We start from the raw sequence: 15,042 nt of genomic DNA, 5'->3' as shown, positions 1-15,042 counted from the left end.
GGCACGGCCACGTCTGCGCAGGCGACGGATGCTGTAGTTGACACTGCGCTGGATGCTTCCCTGCCTCTCTCACTATGCAATGCTCCCTCTGACATTACAGGCCAGCATAATTGGCTTGGGGCGATGGCAGCTGAACCCAATGTGTCCGTCTCCGCTGGCCCATCCCCGTGCCTCGACCTGCTGCTCGCGCGAGTCCCAATCACCGTCCCAGGGGCATCCTTGGCCCCCATCACACAGCTCGACTCCACGTGTCTGGATTGCATTTTTTTTAAACAATAACACGCCATGGTAAGCTAAAGTGCCACAGATTAAAAACCTTTTCCACCCAAAGTCAATGAAACGGTGAATGTTTGCGTATGGAGCCTGCTAGCTATAACATTAGCTAGTTGGTAGCTACTCAAGTTAATTAGACAGCTATCTAATGGATGCATCAACCGTAAAACCAAGCCGAAATTAGCAAAACATCCAAAACAAAATTTAGGATGCTTCATCACCGTATGGCTACGTAGGTAACTAACTAGATGTAGATTTATGCAGTGTGTTTATTAATCTCTATAGCTACATCTGGTATCCTAGAATTGTACAAGCAAATAATTTTTAATAAGCTACATTAGCTAACTATCTGTAACTTCTGATTCACAGTGAAGTCAAAATTTGGAATGTTGATTTTTAGTTGTATAGTAATGAAGTAAAACCACTTCACTACTGTACTTAAGTACTAAAATGCTGTATCAACACTTTACTGGAGTATTATTTTTTTTTCTCCTACTTCCACTTTTACTTCACTACATATTTTTCATCAGTTTAAAACTTTTACTCCGATACATTTTTTACGTGATGTATAATTACTTGTTACAATTATAAACCTGTTAGCTGGCACTGTCACCGGGTCAAGCGATCAGGCTGTCTTATGAGAAAACTGCACATGCTCCGGTCGCGTCTCGTTTACTCTGCTGCTGCTTTCACTGAACACTTGAGCTTCGTAATCTTGGTTCACTTGACACATCGTGACTGCTGCAAGGGTCTGCGCGACAAAAATGACGCAATCGCGGTGGCTCTGCCCATGCGCATTGGCCGTGCGCGGCCGTGTTGCGAGGTCGTGCACCTCTCAATTTTTGTGCGTGCAGTCACAAGGTGGAATTCATGCACTTGTACGACACTTTGAAGGTCCATTTTCAGTATTTTCCAGCACCTTCAGCTTAATTTACATATTTATACAAATACACATATACTCAAAAATTATTCCAAATAATTCGCTTTTTATCTCATTAAAAGAGATGGTACCATGTTTGGTAACAGCAGAAGAGCAGCATAAGTGCTTCATAATAAGCTTGTTGGCGTTTTAATGTACATATATTGCCACCTTCCACACCTTCAACATTGAGTGATCGTGGCGGTGAGGGTAAGGAAGGAGACCACCCTAGCCCTACCTAGAGACAGTGTTTGCTGGAGCGAAAGTAAATTCCTATAGGATGAAGTGCCATCTCTGCCTGAAATATTGGCCTTCAAAAATTCACATTTGAACTTGAAGAAACACATCAATGTAAGTTATAAATATAACGCACAGAAGACACACCAGCTTTAGCTATCAGTAAGCACTAGTTAGGTTAGATATCTTGGCTAACTAACCTAATTATGTTCATGACGTGCTGCAGTATTCACTTAACATTAGCTGGCAATCATAAAGGCGATGTCACGCTGAGTTGTGTTTTTAGCAACAGTAATCTGTGTCCAGTGGCGGAGCTAGACTTTTTTTCAAGGGGTGGCCAAAGGGTGACCAAGGCTTTATCAGAGGGGTCCATATACAAATGGTGAATGAAAGGAAACACACATTTTCTCTTAAAATGACCATTTATAGTGGGGTGGCACTAGGGGTGGCAAGGACTCTGTTGGGGGTGGCAATTGCCACCCCTGCCCCCCCTTTAACTCCGCCACTGTCCGTATCTCTTTTTGTGCCGACTAATCATGTGCCCATTTTTATAGTGTAGTGTTTTTATAGGGTAAGGGTATTTATTGAGGGTAAACGCAGGGCAGTAGGCTCACCCTTAGAATCCGACTGACGGATTTTACGTCCAAAATACATCTCGTTTTCTCAGCTAAATTAAGGCGAACTTGTACTTCTGCGTCAAACCTACGGCGTAGCAGGACATAGGTTTTTTGTGTATGAAGTGTTAAGCCCAGTTTTTTAAGTTGCTACTTGTTTGTACATACAGAACACTTGTATTTGTGGTCTTTGACATCTTTGATTTGTAAGTGATATGTAAAAACAATTGATAATCAAACTTTGAAGGCTTTCTTTAATTAATTCAAAACACAGTACTTGTACTTTTTACTTTCAGTACTTGAGTAATAAATTTTTGAATAAACTACTTGCAATACTTGAGTACAAAAAATGCTGAATACTTCTGTACTTCTACTTAAGTAAAGTTTTTAAAGAACACTAACTTCTACTCAAGTCAATTTTTTTTATAGAGTACTCGTACTTTTACTCAAGTATGGCTCTCTAATACTTTATACAACACTGCTGATTTTTAATCAACACAAACATTCAACATTTTGTTGGCTTTGGGCGGAAAATGTTTTTTATCCGTGGTACTTTAGCTATCCATGATGTTTAATTGTTTAAAAAACAATTAATCAACATGTCTCATGCATGTAAGATTGGTAGCTGTAAGCGTGCAGCGTCTGTTGTACGATTTATCAAATCGGGTCGTGACTCGATCACTTGCAGTTGCAATCAATGGTTCAGGTAATTATCTACCAAGCCTTACCTATGGTGTGATTTTTGTTTCAATAGTTCCACAAAAGCAAAAGTAAATCCAAGAGCAGAAAGTATATGTTATGAATGCAAAACAGAAAAAAATATATCAAAAGTATATTTTTTAAATATAATTGGTTATTTGAAACTTACTTTCGTTTGCATTTTGACAAGTTTTTGGTTCCATTGTTTTTGTTTTTTGGGATTTTCCCAGTAAGGTCTTTTGCTTCTGAAATCTCTCTTTGCTTCTGCTTCGTTTTTTGCTTCTGACTTTTGGAACACATTTCACGTGTGGGAGGGTCTTAGATGAAGGCGTTCCTCTGCAATCTCCATTGGTCACTGATTCCGGACTGACACAGAGCTCTGAGACCGCCTCTAGGACCAAGCCACGCCCACCCCACCAGCTTCCCAGCGTTTTCAAACATGGCGGAACGCGGGGGTTCTGTTTCACAGTAGCATGTAAACTGAGTTTTACCATTAAAGTTTATACAAAGGTTTTAGTTAATTGCTAAATGGTCTGTAGATATTGCAAATGTACACTGTATAATAACTACATTAAGCATGGCGGTTAATATTTAGCACACTTCACCAGCGCGAGCTTTTTAAAATTTTAGTAAACTGGATGCAGGCATGAAAATCTGTCACCTTGCGGCGAAATTCGCCGTTTTGAAGTTTTCATATTTTGCGGTAAAACAAACTCTTATGAAAAATAGGTAGATAGTTAACGGTAAAATAAGAAACAAGATTTTTTTTGTAGTTTTAAATGGTGAACTCTGGTATTTTTACACTCATTTTCGCCGCTATTGTTATTTATTGGTTCATTAAGATGTTCTAATGGTTTTGACTGAGCCATCTGGAATGGCGAAAGCGGCTTCTCGCATTTACGGATCTGGCTCCATACATTGACAAGACAGGTCAATATTTTTCCGCGCGATGTTATCATGAGAGAAGACGACAGGGAAGAGCGTGTTTAAAGCTAGCCTTTAAATTATTTTTAATTTAATCGCTGCTGTAGCTTCTGTCACCGTTTTGCTACATTCATAATAGTAGCGACTACCCAGCTAACAAAAAAACGTCCTGAGGACGTCCCGCGAACCAACACTTCGAACGTCCTCTGGACGTTTTTTTGTAGGGTCGCCAAAATGTGACAGGGGACGTTCAGTGGACGTTACAAAGGACGTTTGTAGGACCACCTGGAAACATCCAGAGGACAATGAGCGGACGTTTAAGGAACGTCCTTTAAACGTCTTTTATGTGTTAAATTGTTTAGGTCTACTTCTTATGTTACTTCTAAAACAACTTCGATTTTATCGATTTAGTAAATCGTGGTATTGTATATGGAATAAAAGTGAACACACAAGAAGTAATAGGCTGTAAACAAGTTATATTTTTTTATTTGAAATGCGAAAAAAAAATCTGTCCGATGTGCGCATTTGAACGCTGTTACGCCTCCTTTTCAAGGGTTTCTTGGTGTGAAGCCTAAAAGAATAGACAAAGATACACGTTTGTTAACATTTAATTTTGTGACCTTTGGCTATTGAACACCTTTAGATATATTATCTACATGTGGTTTAATTATAGTATTATGCGCTTACTTCAGATGCAGGCGTAAACCACAAGTTTAAGACCGCGGTTTTGAGGATGTACCGCCAGCCACTACATTTTAAAGAGGCAAGCCAAGCTAAGCCCAACCAATTCAGTTTTAGGCTTAAACGCTTCCTTCAATCATAATTAAAGACTAGTTTTAGTTTAGAATGTAGGTTTTAATTTCTTTTATAGGGATAAAAGAAAAAGAACAATTAGTAATAATAGTTCACCTGATTATTTGTTCTCCCACGATGTGGCGCATGTTTCAGCGTGACAGCAATCATGTCCTCAATCTCCTGGCATTTTGCCTCAGGATAACACTTGTTGCATGCACCTTGAAATACACAATTTAAATATGTAAACCTGCAAATTACATGTTTTAAGGGAGAATATTGTTTTCTTTTCGATATTCTATCTGATAAAATTGGACAGTATCTTAACAAATTCTTACCAACATTACATTAATAGTAATAATATTATGGAACTTAATTTATTAACCTGTAATTATTCTGAAGGATCAAACTTACGTATGATGACATCATTAATGGGGAGTCCCTCAAAAGATAGTTTTCCTTTTCTCCCTTTAAAGCTGTATTCAGTCCACAGAGAGTTGCTTCCAATTTTGCGAAGCATCCTCCTGACAGCATCTCCCAAGCTGCCTCCCCCCTGGAGACTTAGATATCGGATCTGTAAATAGTGCAATAGTGGAAAATATGCTCACAGTGCATTGACGAGATCAATATCAAGCATCATATCATGGCTCAAGTATCATAAAAGGTGGGCCTTGAGGAATTTGCACCTCTGATAAGTTTAAAACAGAAAATTACTGTTGTATGTAATATAATGTTCAAGTCTTACTACGTACCATCTTCTTACGGTATGCAGGATCTTGCAGTCTACTGCAGAGGCCTTCCAAGTCCTCTGTTGATTCACATGGCTCATTTAGCAAATCTAATGTGTCACTGGAGGTACTTGGCTGGTCTGTGCTCTTCTCCAGTAGTCTTCCAATGGCGTCCCTAAATTCCTCCTGCATCTGTGTTAATTTTAGCATGACTTTTCTCTCCAAGGCCTCAAATAATTTCACAATTTCTGCAAAATAACAAATAAATAAATAAAATCAATTACATAAACCTTAACGAGAGCACTAGTAACAACATTAAAAAGCAGTGACAGTTGTACAAGCTGTCAAAAGTAATCATGACTAACAACAATCACTAATATTGGGCATCATTCACCAACAATTCATAAGAAGGAATTTCTTCTTAAAACCCACATAGGCAGGCAGTATTATTTAAGAAAAAACTTCGGAAGCTATTGGTAAATGAAGCTCATTGTTTGTATTGTTGTGTGATTTTAGTTACTCACTCATATGTCACAACAAGAATAAAACACAGAGAGAAATAACAGTCTCAGAAAATCACCTTGCTGGCCACTGGAAGTTGGTGGAGCTTTTGCAGTGAAATAAACAAAAAGAATATTTTTAAAAGGTGTATTAAAATCTGTGGTTGTGCTTATATTTTTAACTGCACCTCTCATCTGGTGGAAAACTACAATGCAAATTAAAGTTTTTGTTTAATCATATCCCCTTTTCTTCTGCATGCACTGTTTGTACCTTGTAACTGCTGGCCTGTGGAAGTGGATGGAGCATCTGCCAGCAAATAAACAAAATAAAGCTTCACAGTAAAAAGCTAAGGATTAACATATATGGCTGCTCTACTTCACAGTAAAAAGATAAGGATTAACATATATGGCTGCTCTACCTCACAGTAAAAAGATAAGAATTAACATATATGGCTGCTCTACTTGGACACATGGATTGTCTACTTACATTCAGGGGCCTTGGGCAGTGTTAGTCTCGTATCTTTAGTCCTCCTCTGAAGGACATGCTCATCTGAATTACCAAAAAATAGAGAATTAATACAGGTCCAAGACATGCAAAAGCAGACATGTTTCTTTGTATTCCTGGAAACTCTTTACCTTCATCAGTCTCATCAGCTGGGTGGAGAAAACACATTTACACATGTAAATGCAAGTAAGCAACAATTTTTTCTTCTTAATGGCTGTGCAATTTTTGACGTTATTAGTTTAAATCTGCTAAATCTTTACTTAATTACCTGGCCAACATTTGTAGAATGTACTATTCTTAAGAAACCTCTAAATCGGTTATCATTAAGTGAAACCTATGAAATGTAATAATTTTAATGAAGTTTTACTTACACTCAGGTAAACATCTAGGTTGTTTCCTCTTTTGAAAACTCACATCATCTGTACGCATAGTAAATATATATACAGTATATATACAGATCCATGTGTCATGTGAACATAATCATGTTTTATTTTACATTTCAGAAAACTAGACTATATTTACCTTCTTTATCCAGCTCATCAACTGTAAAATAAAAAAAGCATGTAGGTTCACATTTACTGTCCAATAATAGTATTTAAAAACCTCAGCTATGATACTATGCGTGATACTTGCACACAACTTACTACAATACTACTATGAAGTGTTGAAAATGGTCCACCACCTAAATAAAATTTGTGATCATATGGTGTTTCAATTCATGATTGCTATAGAAGGGGGCTAATAAAACTGTGCAGCAACAAATGGGCAACAAGGTGTACCTAAATTGTCAGTGAGTGTAGGTCAAAGGTCGGGTTACCTATAAAATGTTACAAACTTACACAGAGGAGTTTTTCTCTTTCTGGGTTGCTTGGCTTGGGCATCTTCGTCTGCAAGATAAACACTATTATGTATGTGTGACCGGCGAAGAATGTGCACAGCAAATAAAGACGTCAGGCGCGCAGCCTTGGTGAAAAAGGGCTTTAGTGAAAATAAGAGGATGTGATCATCCGTACTCAGTTGATCATTTAGGCTTTAAATACCCTCCTCTGATGAGGAGGGTTACGAGGAGCAGGTGTGTCATTTATGCTGCTGTTACCAGGAACGGCCAGCAAGGGGGGGTGCCGTTCCGTGACTATATGTTTACATCATCTATATGTAGGGGATGCAAAGTGCATGTGAACACTTATTTTGAAACGCGAGTGATCCTTTTGTTTTGAGCCTGGTGGGCACGGGTTGGGGCTCGTGGAGCGGTCGCTAGGAGACGCGGGAAGCGGAGGGGAGAGAAAAAAGAGGTGTGTGGAGAAAAGCGAGTGGGGAAGCGAAAACTTGTCTGGTGGGGCTGAAAACCGATGTTGTGTGACGGGTAGAAGTCTGGGGCAAAAGGTGAGACCGTTGGGTTAAAAATGGCCGCTTACCTGTAGCGACTCTTATAGCCTCCTTGTGCGACGGGGGCTCTGTACCGGCAGGAGGGTGCTTTTATTTTGACGCTTGCATTGTTATTGATTTCGCTTTCACCCGCTATATAGTCTCGCGTAGGGGGGACGAAGTATCGTTTGATCTCGTGGAGGCAAATCTGAGCGTCGGGAAGATCGGGTGAAGTTATTTGGCATTTTAAACCTTTGGGGAAGACCCTAGGAACGGGACTGAGCTTGCTGGCGCCGCGGGTGTGTGAGAAGCCCACATTTATACAGGTATGGCTAGTTTTGTTTAGACACTCTGTAATTGCCGGCAGTTATGGTATGGTGTACTACGGTCGTAGTATCGTCAGGCATTGGTGTTTTTTAATAGTAACCGGCGGTCCCAGTCCAGTGTATTAATGGTTTGTTTGTTTATTTGTTTTAAAAGGAGATTGGGGGCTTTCTGAACCAGCAGTGTCGGGTGGCAGATTTTGTGTGGCAAGTACAGGCCTCGTATATGCTATGGTATGGTATGTGGCTACACGCACAGGTAGTTAATTGTTTGTATGCTTTATAGAGTCCCGGGGAATATCTGGAAGTACTACAAAGCGAAGTTGTGCGGTGCATTCCATCTGCTACAGTTAACCGGTATGCATAGTTAGAGGCATTTTGGCCTCAGTGGGTCAGCTTTCATACTAATATGTGGATAACCATTCCTTGTGTTTTTTTAGGTCTGTACAGCCAGCAACAATAGCCACTGTTTTTTTTCTTCCCCTTTTTTTTTGGGTATCTCTGCATTTTATATTTTAAATAGTTAATAACGGGATGTCTTAGTGTTATTTGGAGGCTTTGGAGGGTGGTTTTTAATACCCTCCCCTGGTTATTCTGGTGCCCTGTTTATTTGGGAACGACGATTGGGAATAGCACGCTGAAAGGTAGAGGATATTTAGCCCCTTTACGCTGGGTTTCTGTCCCCCCCCGGATGGACGGTTGCAGTGTCACGTTTGGTTTATTTTGATTTGATTAGTGTGGGTGACTGGAAGTATATTTATGTAAGTTTTTCTCATTTTATTGTTTGCTTACTGAATTAATGGAACAATAGTGGGTAATTTCTTACGGGGAGGTGGAACCCAGGCGGGCATTGTTGGTCCGTTTCTGCGTGGTTATTCTACTAGGCGGCCTCTATAATCTATCGGGGCCCAGGTTGTGCTAGGGGGAGGTGATTTTAGACGTGGGTCCGATATCGCTTTGATGTGTGTATCTGTCAAATTTCTTGTCCATAATAAAACTGTTAATGTACCAGCCTCTTAATGTTTCTGGGTGCCTTGTTTAGTTAATTCTTTGAGTTGGCTATTGAATAGCGGTGGAATACGGTACTGTGGGGTCACAATTTGGCGTAGTCGGCAGGATAAGAGGGCTGATGTAGCTTTTTCGAGCGTATATTAACCGATTTGTTTGGGACACTTAATATTTGATAAGCTAGCGGTGCGTATAGGGTGGTTTTTTGCAGAGAGAAAAAAAAGGGTGGAAGAAAAGCAGTGGTTATTTGTTAGCAGATCCAGCGGGACCACGGACGGGGTGGTCTGGGAAGCTGCCAGTCAGGAGGCCGCGATCAAGGAAGTCTACAGACCTGACGGCTCTTCGGGACGCTGGAAATCATTTTTTTGCTCTCGTTTTTTTTGTTTGTTTTAAGTACATTGACTCTTGGTGGTTTTTTATTGGGGTGACATGTCTCTCCATAATTCTGATATGGAAGAACAATTAAGGGTTTTGAATGAACGCGTGCAGCAGTTGCAAGCCGAAAATGATAGATTAAAAGTTACTGAAGGGGTTAATGTGGGTGCTAGCACCAGTAATGGGGAGGAGACCCAAGCCAGTAATGGGGGGGAGGCCCAAAACCGGTTTGAGCGGTATATCTACGTTCCAAGAGAGAGAAAATGTCCTAGGTTTTCTGGTAAATCTTCAGATGTGCCCTCAGTAGATGATTGGGTTGAGGAGGTGCGCAGGTCGTTGGAAGGTCGTCACATGTCGCAACGTGAACAAGCCTTATTTATATACGATCATTTAGATGGGGAAGCTAAAACGGAGATTAAATTTCGCCCCTCTAGTGAGAGAAATGACCCAGAGAAAATTCTCACTATTTTGGCTGATATTTATGGCTGTTCGAAATCTTATATTGGGCTACAAAAGCAATTTTTTCAACGTCGACAGTTAGAAGGGGAGTCTTTGCGAGAATATTCACATTCTCTTTTATCCTTAATGGAGATTATTAAACGCCAAAGCCCTAGGCCCATTGCAAATGCCAATCATTTGGTTCGGGATCAATTCATTGAGTACGTCCGGGATAGCATGTTACGGCGGGAGTTAAAACGTACAGTGAGGCTTAACCCTAATGTTCCTTTTTTAACTATACGCAGTGATGCTATTCGTTGGGTAGAAGAAGGTGAGCATGGGGTAGTGCCAAGGACCCGCGCATACTCCTGTGATACTCAACTGGAGGTAGTAGGTGAGTATAGGGCCGCCAGCCAAGCAGTAACGGCTCAACCGAGTAATGAGTTAGCGGAGTTGAAGGAGTGTTTGAAAAAACAACAAGCTCAACTGGATATGTTGTTGACACATTTGTCTTTGGGCGTCAAGCCACCTTCTACAATGGGGGCTCCCTTGGGTCAGACTACTCCATCCTACCCATATGATTCTTTTGGTAGGCCAATTTGTGTTCGTTGTAAGCAACCAGGCCATATTGCAAGATTTTGTCGGGAAGGGAGAGGAGCTAATCCAGTGCCTAGGGGGGGTAGGTTTCCAGATAGTGGGGGGGTGAGGGGGGCAGGTATCTCTCCCGAGCCGCAGGAAAACTAATACTGGCTGGTGGGGAGGGCCAACCGCCAGCTAGACCTATTGATGGCTCGACTTTGCCCTCTAGCCCATTATCTAGATTGATGGGAGTTTGCCCTGTCATGGATGTATGCATGGGAGGGGTTTCTGTTCCCTGCTTACTAGATACAGGCTCTATGGTTACCACGGTTACTGAAACATTTTTTAATCAACATTTTCAGTCTGCTTTTAGACCCTTACAGCAATGTCGCTGGCTTCAACTTAGGGCAGCTAATGGTTTAGAAGTCCCCTACATCGGCTATTTGGAGTTGGATATGCAAGTATTGGATAGGACCTTGGTGGCAATGGGCGTGTTGGTCATTAGAGATCCTGTTGACCCCCATAGTACAATTCAAAAGTCTAGGGTCCCGGGATTATTGGGCATGAATGTGATCGGCCCGTGTTACCGTGAATTGTTTGAACAACATGGCACCTTTGCAGTCAGTGGGGTATGTGTGGCAGCAGGCTTTTAAAGAATGCCATCAGTTAGACTGCCTGCCTCCGAGTGGTTGCCTGGGCTCAGTGAAGGTGGCGGGACGGACGGCCATCCGCATTCCAGCAGGCTCAGTTCAATTAGTGGAAGCGGTTGGCAATCAGCATGTGGGGACATCACTACAGTCTGTATTGCTGGAGCCTGGGAATAGTAAGCTTCCACCTGGCATTTTACTTTCTAGAGCTTATCTTTCCTTTGGTAGAGGCCAGACTTGGGTGCCGGTGGTTAATGTGGAGACCAGGGATGTGTGGCTACCACCCCGTACTGTGTTGGGAAGTCTATTTTTGGTAACGCTACAAACCAAAAACCCAGTGGTGACTTTGGAGGAGAGGGTTGAAGATCAGGGGAGTGTTGCTGTTATACAGGCACTACATGTTGGGAGTCCGCCACTAGACCTGTCTAATCTTTCTTGGCCTACCTTGTCAGTAGCTCAGGGACAAAGAGGGAAGGAGTTGCTCCAACGGTATAGTGGGGTCTTTAGTCAAACTGAAGGTGATCTGGGGTGTACCAGCTTAGTACAACATGAAATTCCATTGATTGATGATACACCAGTTCGTCAACGCTATCGCAGGCTTCCACCTTCCCAGTATGAGCAGGTTAAGGCACACATTCAAGAGCTTTTAGAGAGGGAAGTGGTGCGGGTGAGCTGTAGTCCCTATTCCTCTCCAATTGTGGTGGTCCAGAAAAAGGATGGCACTCTACGGTTATGCGTGGATTACAGACAATTGAATACAAAGACGAGAAAGGATGCTTACCCATTACCAAGGATTGAGGAATCTTTGGACGCTTTGGCTGGTGCTCAATTGTTCTCCACCTTGGACCTGACGAGCGGATACAATCAAGTCCTTATGGCAGAAAAGGACAAGCAAAAAACAGCATTCTGCACTCCTTTCGGCCTATTTGAGTTCAATCGAATGCCCTTCGGCCTTTGTAATGCGCCCAGTACTTTTCAGCGACTCATGGAGCGCATGTTCGGAGATGAGCGCTTCCAGTCTTTACTACTGTACTTGGATGACATTGTGGTTTTTTCCTCCTCTTTTGAGTCTCACTTACAGCGGTTGGAGATGGTTTTGGGAAGATTGCAACAGCACAATTTGAAACTCAAACTTGAGAAATGTCGTTTTTTTCAGGATGAAGTCCATTACCTCGGACATGTGATTTCGGCCTCGGGGGTAGCGACTGACCCTGATAAGATTACCGCGGTGTCGAAGTGGCAGCGTCCAACAACGGTGAAGGAACTTGGATCTTTTCTTGGGTTCGCTTCCTACTACAGGCGATTTGTCCCTCAGTTTGCGAGATATGCTGCGCCGCTTCATAAATTAGTAGCCGCCCTTCAAGGAACTAAGTCGAGACCTAGGCTGAGCCCACTAGATGGGCATTGGAGTGACGAATGTGAGGAGGCATTTTGCCTACTCAAGGACAAGTTGGTAACTGCCTCCGTTTTGGCATATGCAGATTTTGCCAAGCCTTTTATCTTAGAAGTAGATGCAAGCCATACGGGTCTGGGGGCCGTGTTGTCCCAGGAACAAGAGGGAAAACCACGTCCAGTAGCATACGCAAGCAGGGGGTTGCATCCGACAGAGAGAAATATGTCCAATTACAGTTCCATGAAATTGGAGCTTTTGGGGTTGAAATGGGCCATTACCGAAAAATTCAGGGAATATCTATTGGGGGCCAAGTTTACGGTGCTAACCGATAATAACCCTCTGAGCTATCTTCAGACCGCGAAGTTGGGCGCAGTGGAGCAGCGCTGGGCCTCACAGTTGGCCCTCTTTAATTTTGATATCAAATATCGACCTGGAAGCACCAATAGAGCTGCGGATGCTTTGTCCCGACAACCTGACTTACCTGCACCTTCTTACATAGAAGACCTTGCTCCTGGGTTCTCTGTTCCATCCATTGGTCCAAGTTTGTCTCCGCGTGTTGGTTCTCTGGCTACTATAGATGCCCTTCCCATACGTCGAAAAGTAGATCTCGTAGCCCTTCAAGCAGTAGATCCAACCATAGGAGCGTTTCTAGTGTATTGGGGGCGGGGCCGACCCCCTTCTTCTGAAGAGCGAGCAGTGGAAAAGAAACCGGTGCTGGGGCTGGTCAAGCACTGGAAACGGATAAGAGAACGAGGCGGGGTGCTCTACCGCCTGACTCATGGGCCGGGGGAGTACAAGGAGTTGTTGCAGTTGCTGTTACCAGAGACCTTACAGGCCGAAGTACTTACTGCTCTTCATGATGACCATGGCCATCAGGGGTGCGAACGAACAGCATACCTAGTGCGGCAGAGGTGCTATTGGCCCCAGATGGGGAAGGACATCGAACGGTGGTGTCAGCAGTGTGCCCGTTGTGTAGCAGCTAAAGCTGGGTTCCCAAAGGTACGAACTTTTCCAGGCCATTTGGTTGCCTCCAAACCTCTGGAAGTACTGGCCATAGATTTCACCTTGCTTGAGAAGGCCAGCGATGGTCGAGAGAATGTACTGGTGGTGACAGACGTGTTTTCAAAGTTTACACAGGCATTCCCTACTCCTGACCAAAAAGCCAACACTGTGGTACGTATCTTGACCGAGAAGTGGTTCTATGTGTATGGGGTGCCGCAACGAATACACTCTGATCAAGGCCGGTGCTTTGAAGGTGAGATGCTAAAAGCATTATGCAAATTGTATGGCATACAGAAAAGTCGAACAACACCATACCACCCCCAAGGAAACGGACAGTGCGAAAGGTTTAACCGCACTATGCATGATTTACTGAGGACCTTGCCAGTAGAGAAAAAACGAAGATGGCCACAATACTTACCCCAGTTATTGTTTGCATATAACATGCATATAATAATGTTTCTGGGTGCCTTGTTTAGTTAATTCTTTGAGTTGGCTATTGAATAGCGGTGGAATACGGTACTGTGGGGTCACAGTTGGTTCGCCAGAATCGCCCTTCCGTTAATGGCCAAGGAGAATTAGTTCGCCAAAGTCGAACTGATTTATTTTATGAAGACGGAGTCTAACCGTACGGCCGAGAGGGCTCATACGGTTTCTTTTCATTCACAACGCGCAGGAGAAGCTCATTAACTCTGCGTAACAGTGGTTTTTTTAAATATATATATTTTTTCTCTTTTAAACGGAGTTGAGTCCGTTACGAGAAGCACTAGAAGGCGGGCTAGTGGCTCACATATCCTACAGTAAACTTTCCCGTGCCGAGAAGGAGAACGAGTGCTGAATGCCCTTCCGTTGTCGGTGACGTGGGAGAGGGGAAGGAGTTACAGCGGCGCCGTCTTCATTCAGCAAATGAGAGTTCGCACAGACTTGCCTCTACGTGATTCTCCTTATGTTCCTGTCGGAGTGAGGTACCCTGCCATACTGACATCCTTCAGTGTCTGCCCCATCATTACAGACTGGTAATTGAGCTTCACCTGTCACCCAAACCAAAGACTCAGTTCTTTTCTGTTGATAAGTGAGTGTAATATTGTAATGTTGTGTTGTACACTCTGGTGTTAGACCCGGAGTAGAGAGATCGCTGTTGTTTATGTTAATTCTTTGATTTTACGGACTGAAATTCCCGGTCGCTCAAAGGGGAGGAGCAACGGACGACCTGTATGTGTATGCTGTTACCATATGCAGTGTTTTCTTTACATTTTTAAAAAGATTTTTTTTTTGTTATTGTTATAAATATTTTGAATTGAGTATTGACTGTGTGATTGACTGATATAATAAGAGAAGGGGAAGTTGAAACTGCACAGGGAGAAATAGTAAATGAATGGTAATAATAGTAATAGTAATACAAACAAATAATCTATTGCATTTTTCCCATCACCATTGCCTGATTGACCTGCCTAGGAGTAGGGGCGTCTCTCCTGTTTCGCTAGATCTGAGAAGGGCGGGACAAACACCATAACTAGAGAGGTGTTCAGCTGACATTTTTTTTCTACTTCAGGCTCCACCGTGATTTACCCTATACCTGAAGCCCCCCTTGTCACATCTCTAGCATTCACTCAGATAGTCCTTTGCAGCGAGACAGACACAAACATACTTGCAAGAGTGAGTAAATGAGACCTAAAGCATCGGAAGCGAGGACCCAGATCCTGTCGCTTTCTCGGTCATCCTAG

At 42.6% G+C, this 15,042-nt stretch overlaps 2 protein-coding genes across 3 annotated transcripts in view; one reads left to right on the top strand and one right to left on the bottom strand.

Annotated features, from left to right (window-relative positions):
* Positions 1 to 15,042, top strand: part of asmt (acetylserotonin O-methyltransferase) — a 55,295-nt gene that overhangs the window by 16,472 nt on the left and 23,781 nt on the right. The window lies entirely within an intron of this gene.
* Positions 4,202 to 6,596, bottom strand: LOC143511712 (uncharacterized). The gene is made up of 9 exons (XM_077001289.1): positions 6,563 to 6,596; positions 6,323 to 6,340; positions 6,174 to 6,236; positions 5,958 to 5,993; positions 5,767 to 5,793; positions 5,211 to 5,434; positions 4,873 to 5,032; positions 4,576 to 4,679; positions 4,202 to 4,237 (listed from the first exon to the last, which is right to left on the bottom strand). The coding sequence occupies exons 6-9, from the start codon at positions 5,394 to 5,396 to the stop codon at positions 4,202 to 4,204; spliced, it is 486 nt and encodes a 161-aa protein (XP_076857404.1). The 5' UTR covers positions 5,397 to 5,434; positions 5,767 to 5,793; positions 5,958 to 5,993; positions 6,174 to 6,236; positions 6,323 to 6,340; positions 6,563 to 6,596.

This window comes from Brachyhypopomus gauderio, chromosome 4 (genome assembly GCF_052324685.1).
Source record: "Brachyhypopomus gauderio isolate BG-103 chromosome 4, BGAUD_0.2, whole genome shotgun sequence".
Classification (NCBI taxonomy): domain Eukaryota; kingdom Metazoa; phylum Chordata; class Actinopteri; order Gymnotiformes; family Hypopomidae; genus Brachyhypopomus; species Brachyhypopomus gauderio.
Note: the sequence above shows the minus strand (reverse complement) of the source record. Positions and strands in the feature narration are given on the sequence as shown.

Bases quoted from the DNA above. Each gene is read 5' to 3' on its own strand.
- LOC143511712 (XM_077001289.1), bottom strand. From the start codon at position 5,396: ATGCTAAAATTAACACAGATGCAGGAGGAATTTAGGGACGCCATTGGA. The intron at 5,033-5,210 runs GTACGTAGTAAG...CACTATTTACAG, and splicing joins CTGCATACCGTAAGAAGATG to ATCCGATATCTAAGTCTCCA. The intron at 4,680-4,872 runs GTAAGTTTGATC...GTGTATTTCAAG, and splicing joins CATTAATGATGTCATCATAC to GTGCATGCAACAAGTGTTAT.